This window comes from Dipodomys spectabilis, unplaced genomic scaffold (assembly GCF_019054845.1).
Source record: "Dipodomys spectabilis isolate Male_0828 unplaced genomic scaffold, ASM1905484v1 ptg000541l, whole genome shotgun sequence".
NCBI classification, from domain to species: Eukaryota; Metazoa; Chordata; class Mammalia; order Rodentia; family Heteromyidae; genus Dipodomys; species Dipodomys spectabilis.
This window is the reverse complement of record NW_024871218.1, coordinates 308,254-315,101: the sequence shown is the minus strand read 5'-3', so window position 1 is coordinate 315,101 and position 6,848 is coordinate 308,254. Positions and strand designations below refer to the sequence as shown.

General features: G+C 69.1%; 1 protein-coding gene across 1 annotated transcript; it reads left to right on the top strand.

The window, feature by feature from the left end:
* Positions 1 to 4,157: 4,157 nt before the first annotated feature.
* LOC122099855 (histone H1.10) lies at positions 4,158 to 4,801 on the top strand. The gene has a single exon (XM_042670351.1). The coding sequence runs from the start codon at positions 4,244 to 4,246 to the stop codon at positions 4,799 to 4,801; it is 558 nt and encodes a 185-aa protein (XP_042526285.1). The 5' UTR covers positions 4,158 to 4,243.
* Positions 4,802 to 6,848: the final 2,047 nt, after the last annotated feature.

Below are 6,848 nucleotides of genomic sequence, written 5' to 3'. Positions count from 1 at the left end.
CCAGGTGCTGATGACTCACGCCTGTAACCCTAGCTACTCAGGAGGCTGAGATCTAAGGATCATGGTTCAAAGTCAGCCCGGGCAGGAATGTCCATGAGACTCTTAATCTCCCATTAACCACCAGAAAACCGGAAGTGGTGCTGTGGCTCAAATGAAGAGCTCAGGGACAGCGCCCAGGCCCAGAGTTCAAGACCCACAACCGGCCCCCCAAACAAGAAAAGTTGTTTGAAGAGCACTAGCCTTGAGCTTGAATGACACGAGTTTGGGCAAAATAGCAAGTTCTTCTAAAAAATTTAATAATAAGAGCTCACAGTCCATAAGAAAACTGGGATGGGAGGCCCCTCAGCCAGACATTTCACCAGAGACGGAGGTGCCCTGAGGGAGACCCCAAGCTGCTAGCGCGACTGACCGTCTGGCTAGCATGGAGGGAAAAGACCACGAAAACTGCAGTGCTGGCTGGAAGTCGGCCTCGGATGTTGCTGCAGAGGGAGAAGGCATCATCAGGACATGGACGGGACTCAGCTAGGCACAGCACGGAAACATCAGCCACACAGACCCCTCGGAACCGAGCGGGATCCCCGGACCCTCCACACTGCACAGGGGAAGGGGCTCCCCGGCCCCGTGAGCGGGCGGGCCCTATTGGGCCCTGCTGACTGCCCAACGCTCCATTCCCCCCCCACTCCTCCCGTTCTTTATTGGCTTTTTGGGAACCCCTCCTCCGGCTTCCATTGTGGGCTCATGGCGAGTGGCACCCAGGAGCATGGTTGGTGAAGTATCTCTAGGCTGGCAGGATCCCCACCCATGTGTCTGGTGGGGCTGAGCGCTGCGGCCCCCAGGCCTCTTTCCCACCTGTTCAGGGAGCTGGAGAAGAGCACGCTGGCCATAGAGCGGGCGCAGACTCAAGTGCGCGGTGCGGCTCTCCCTCTGGCCTGGCCAGGCTTCCCAGGGCTCAGCCTCCCACCTTCCGCCCTACCCTCTGGCCTATATTGAGGGAACTGGGGAATGCAGGCTGAAGTCTTTGACATCACCTGAGCTTAAATCCTGGAACTATGTTTCACCAAGTGCAAGCACAGAGTTTGCAGGGTCTTGGGCAGGGTACTGGGAGCCTGGTGTCCCCTCAGCTCTGCCGGACCTGCCATGCCCTGTGAGGGACCAGAGTTACACTCTTGAACTTCTCAGCTTCCTGCCCTGGCTTCCCTCCGTTTCCACCGGTCCCCAGTACACCGTGGGCTTAAAGGAACGGACTTTAACTCTTCCCTGCCCCACAGAAAACAGGGACGCTCTACCTCCTCCAGGGCGGTGCTTCCAGGGAGCTGACCTCGGTCCGGGATCTTCACCTCCAACTCTGACTCAGCACCCTGGCCCTGCTCCTTGACTAGCCAGTCCAGTGACCTCCCTTACCTGACAGGGACCGCCTGCCTTTCCACCCCACACCCAGCTCAGTGCTCTGCTTCCTGGCTCAACAACCACACCCACATGGCCGTGTTCACTGACCTGGCTTTGGCCTGGGTGGGCTTGATGCCCACCTTGATGTCCCTCCCCTTCGAGGCTCTGCATCCTCCGTGCTGCTGGACCAGTAAGCACCTTGCTTTTTTTTGGGGGGGGTCTGGTCGTGGGGCCTGAACTCTGGGCCTGGGCGCTGTCCCTCAGCTCTTCAGCTCAAGGCTAGCACTCTACCACTTGAGCCATAGCACCACTTCTGGCTTTTTTCTTTTTGCTTATGTGGTGCTAAGGAATCGAACCCAGGGCCTCAGGCATGCAAGGCAAGCGCTCTACCACTGAGCCACCTTCCCAGCCCAGCACCTTGCATTTTCAGAGTAGTCTACTCAAACTGTGCAGTCTCTGACAGACATTTTTCTCTGAGTGCCACCTTGCAGGCACGGTCCCGTGCGTGCGTGTGTGTGTTTTACCTGGATTCTGGACCTGAACTTTCTGCTTAAAGACCTCGGCCTCCCAAAAGGCTGAGGAAGGAGACTGAGACAAACCAAGCCGCTCCCAGAGAAACTGACCTCGGGTTTATTTTACACTGGGTTGCAAACGGGCTCACGCTCAGAACAGGGCAACAGGTGACAGGGCTCTCAGAGAGCAGCACCAGGGCCAGTGAGGGTCAGTGAGGGTTGGTGAGGGCAGCGCCAGGGCCAGTGAGGGTCGGTGAGGGTCAGTGAGGGTTGGTGAGGATCAGTGAGGGTCGGTGAGGATCAGTGAGGGTCGGTGAGGATCAGTGAGGGTCGGTGAGGGCAGCGTGAGGGTCAGTGAGGGTCGGTGAGGGCAGCGTGAGGGTTGGTGAGGGCCGTGTGAGGGCCGTGTGAGGGCCGTGTGAGGGCCGTGTGAGGGTCAGTGAGGGTCGGTGAGGGCCGTGTGAGGGCCGTGTGAGGGCCGTGTGAGGGCTGGTGAGGGCCGTGTGAGGGCCGGTGAGGGCCGTGTGAGGGCCGTGTGAGGGTCGGTGAGGGCCGTGTGAGGGTCGGTGAGGGCTGGTGAGGGCCGTGTGAGGGCCGGTGAGGGCCGTGTGAGGGTCGGTGAGGGCCGTGTGAGGGCCGGTGAGGGTCGGTGAGGGTCGGTGAGGGTCGGTGAGGGTCGGTGAGGGCCATGTGAGGGTCGTGTGAGGGCCGGTGAGGGTCGGTGAGGGCTGGTGAGGGTCGGTGAGGGTCAGCCTGGAGCCAAAGCTCAGGGACAGTGCCCAGGATGTGGACATGGACACAGCTATGGAGACGAATGGACACGGGCACAGCGGACACGGACACGGTCACACACCCCAGGACGCGGACGCGGACACACGCGCGGACGCTCACACCCAGCACAAAGGATGGGAAGGTCCTCGGTGTCCATCCTCGGCCTGCGCGGTCCCGGTCCTCCTGGTCCCAAGAGCTGCGTCTTTCTGGAAGAGAAAACACGGATTTTCTGCGGGGCCTTGGGCCGCAGCCGCTCCGCCCCGCAGCCTGTGGGGCCCAGAACGGCCGACCCAGGGCGGGCGGGGCTGCGTGGGGACCCCAGGCCGTGGGCCTCCTCCTCGCCGCGCCTCCGCCCCGCGCCCCGCGCTCTCCCCGCGGCCGGCCTCCTCCCCGCCGCGCCTCCGCCCCCCCCCCCCCCCCGCCCTCCGCCCCGCGCTCTCCCCACGGCCGGCCTCCGCCCCGCGCCCCGCGCCCGGCGCTCTCCCCGCAGCCGGCCTCCTCCCCGCCGCGCCTCCCCCCCCCCCCCCCGCCCTCCGCCCCGCGCTCTCCCCACGGCCGGCCTCCGCCCCGCGCCCCGCGCTCTCCCCGCCGCGCCCCGCGCTCTCCCCGCCGCGCCCCGCGCCCTCCCCGCCGCCATCGCGCGGCCCGCCCCACGCGGAAGTTTCTTGCGTGGGGCCGTGGCACCGCTCAGGCCCCAGGGCCGCAGCCGGCCGGGCCTCGGGCGGCCCGGATCCAGCGGGGGCCACGTAGCCCCGGCCCCGCATCCCCAGCCCTTGTCCCTTTGCCGGGCCCCGCGCCCTCCAGCACGCGCCCCCCGCCGCCCCGCGCCCCCCCCCCGCTCCTCCGCCCCGCGCCCCCCCTCCTCCGCCCCCCCTCCTCCGCCCCGCGCCCCCCCCGCTCCTCCGCCGTCCCGCGCCCCCCCGCTCCTCCGCCGTCCCGCGCCCCCCCTTCTCCGCCCCCCCTCCTCCGCCGTCCCGCGCCCCCCCCCCCCCCGCTCCTCCGCCCCGCGCCCTCCGCCGCCCCGCGCCCTCCGCCCCGCGCCCTCCGCCCCGCGCCCTCCGCCCCGCGCCCTCCGCACGGCCCCGTGACCTCCGCCGCCCCGCGCCCCCCCGTCCCGCGCCCCCCCGTCCCGCGCCCCTCGACGCTGGCCGCCGCGCCCCGAGGCCGGGCGGGCGCGGGCCGGGGGGCGGGCGGCCCCGGAAGGGCCCCAGGAAGCTCTCGGCGGGCGCGGGCCGGGCCCCGGCTGTTGGTGCTCTCAACGCGGTCCGCCGAGAGGCAATAAAAGCGGGGCGGGGCGCCGTCCTCGCCAGAACGCGGCGCGCGCCCCGGCTCCGCGCAGCTCGCTCGGCCTCGCCCCGGCCCGCCCGCCCCGGTCCCCGGCGGGACCCCGGCCCGCGCGCCCCTCCCCGCCCGCCCCAGCCCTGCCGCCCGGGCCCAGGCCCGGCCGCGGCCGCTCCCGCCCGGAGCCGCCGCGCGCCCCCGGCCCCGCGGCGCCGCCCCGGCCCCTTGCCTTCCTCTTCCCGGCGCGGCCCCCCGGCGCCCGCGCGCCGCCCGCCGCCAACCCGCTGGCCACCATGTCGGTGGAGCTGGAGGAGGCCCTGCCGCCCACCGGCGCCGAGGGCGCGCGCGCGGCGGCCCGCGGAGGCCCCACCGCCCCGGCGCGGAAGCGGAGGAGCCGCAAGAAGAACCAGCCGGGCCGCTACAGCCAGCTGGTGGTGGAGACGATCCGGCGGCTGGGCGAGCGCGGCGGCTCCTCGCTGGCGCGCATCCACGCCGAGGCCAAGAAGCTGCCGTGGTTCGACCAGCAGAACGGGCGCACCTACCTCAAGTACTCGGTCCGCGCGCTGGTGCAGAACGACACGCTGCTGCAGGTGCGCGGCTCGGGCGCCAACGGCTCCTTCAAGCTCAACCGCAAGAAGCTGGAGGCCGGCGCGGCCCGCGGCGCCCCCGCCGCCGCCGCCAAGGCCGCCGCGCCGCAGGCCGGGCGCGCGGACTCCAGGCCCGGCCCGGCCCGGCCCGAGCGGCGCGCGCCCGCCCCGGGCAAGGGCGCCGCGGCCCCGAAGGCGGCGCCCGCCGGGGCCAAGAAGGCGAAGAAGGCGGCCAAGCCCGGCGCGCCCCGAACCCGCAAGTGAGCGGGCGCCGGCGCCCGTCCCGGGGGCCCGGACCGGGCTCGCGCGGCCCCGGCGCCCCCCTCCCCCGCGCCGCCGCCGCCCGCCGCTCGCTCCGGGTGTTTGAAACGGCCCCGGCGACGTCCTATTGGCTCGCGCCCTCGGTAAAAGCCGTCGCCATGGTTACCAGCCCGGCGGCGCCAACGGGCCGGCCGCGCCCGCGGCCTCCCCGGCCTCCGCGCGGCCTCCGCGGCGCAATAAAGAGTTCAGCCTCCGAGCATCTGGTGGTCCTGTGCGGGGCGGGCGGGGGACGGGGAGGGGGCGCTCGGTCCGGCGGGGCGGGCTGGGGGAGGGCGCGCTCCGTCCGGCGGGGGGGAGGGGGGAAGGGGCAGGGAGGGGGGCGCTCGGTCCGGCGGGGGAGGGGGGCAAGGAGGGAGGTCCAGTAAAGAATGGCCAATTCCCCGGTGGGCCACGCTTGGGGCCGGGGCCTGATGGGTCCCAGCCTGAATTGAGCCCTAGGTCCGCGGCTCACCGACCGGTCCTGCCGAAGGAGAGGAGGCTGGGTGGACACCATGTTGTCCACAGATTGTCCCCAGAATGACAGCAGCTGCCCAGACCCCAAGAGGAGGAGCAAGTGAAGCAAGGGGGTGGGGGTGGCTAGAAGGGGAGCAGACATGAGGCGGAGTCCTGAGCCCCCTGAGGCTGTCCAGGTCTCCTGGTGGTGTCCAGGCCTCCCTGGGGCTGTCCAGGCCTCCCTGGGGCTGTCCAGGCCTCCCTGGGGCTGTCCAGGCCTCCCGGGGCTGTCCAGGCCTCCCTGGGGCTGTCCAGGCCTCCCTGGGGCTGTCCAGGCCTCCCTGGGGCTGTCCAGGCCTCCTGGGGCTGTCCAGGCCTCCCTGGGGCTGTCCAGGTCTCCTGGGGCTGTCCAGGCTCCCTGGGGCTGTCCAGGCCTCCCTGGGGCTGTCCAGGCCTCCCTGGGGCTGTCCAGGCCTCCCTGGGGCTGTCCAGGCCTCCCTGGGGCTGTCCAGGCCTCCCGGGGCTGTCCAGGCCTCCCTGGGGCTGTCCAGGCCTCCCTGGGGCTGTCCAGGCCTCCCTGGGGCTGTCCAGGCCTCCTGGGGCTGTCCAGGCCTCCCTGGGGCTGTCCAGGTCTCCTGGGGCTGTCCAGGCTCCCTGGGGCTGTCCAGGCCTCCCTAGGGCTGTCCAGGCTGCGCTGGGAGGGGTGCTCTGCTCACTGTGGAGCAGAGGCCCTGAGGTCGAAGATGGAGTCTGTCCTTGCAGTCCAAGTTCTCCAGGAGCCCTGTGTCCACCCAGCCCCATCTGGAGCCAGGGCTAGAGCTGGGGGCTCTTCCCATGCCCTGCCCAGGGTCACCGGCCACTCCAGCTTGCTCACTGAACCCCACTGGGCTGACCAAAACACCTGCCTTGTCTGGTCATCTGCATCTCTGAGAGCACCTGGGACAAAGCCGTGGACTCGTGCTGTGTGGGCCTTGTGCTCTGGGGCTCTGGGTCCTGGATGCTGTCCTGGGCTGTGTGAAGGCCACACAGCTCCACTGAACCCTCTGGCTGCTGCCTGGGAGGGATGTGTGCAAAGCCCACAGCTTTGTCCCTAGGACACCCGCCGTGGTCCATGTCAGAGCGTACCTGACTCTGGGCCATGTTCACAAAACATGAGCCTCTTTGCTTCTTTCCTGTTTTGCCCTGGAAGGAGCCTTGGTTCCAGTGGCTACAGAAGGCAGCGGAGCACTCGGAGGAAAGCTTGCTGCCCAATGTGGCTGGAGGCAATGGGTTTATGAAATGGCCAAGGGCCCCCTGCCCAGGCACCCTCATCCCACCTAACCCACAAGGCTGGGTCAGGTGGTGGGCCTGGCTCTACCAGGGGCTTTTAGTCTGCTCTCAGTTTCCTTATCTCAAGAGGAATGAAGAAAGCCAGGCATGGTGGCTCATGTCTGCGACCCTAGCTAAGCAGGAGGCTGAGATCTGACCATCGTAGCTCAAAGCCAGCCCAGGCAGGAAAGTCCTTGAGACTCTTATCTCCTATAAACCACCAGAAAACAGGAAGCTGAAGAGTTGAGGG

Coding starts and splice junctions, on each gene's coding strand:
- LOC122099855 (XM_042670351.1), top strand. CDS start 4,244: ATGTCGGTGGAGCTGGAGGAGGCCCTGCCGCCCACCGGCGCCGAGGGC.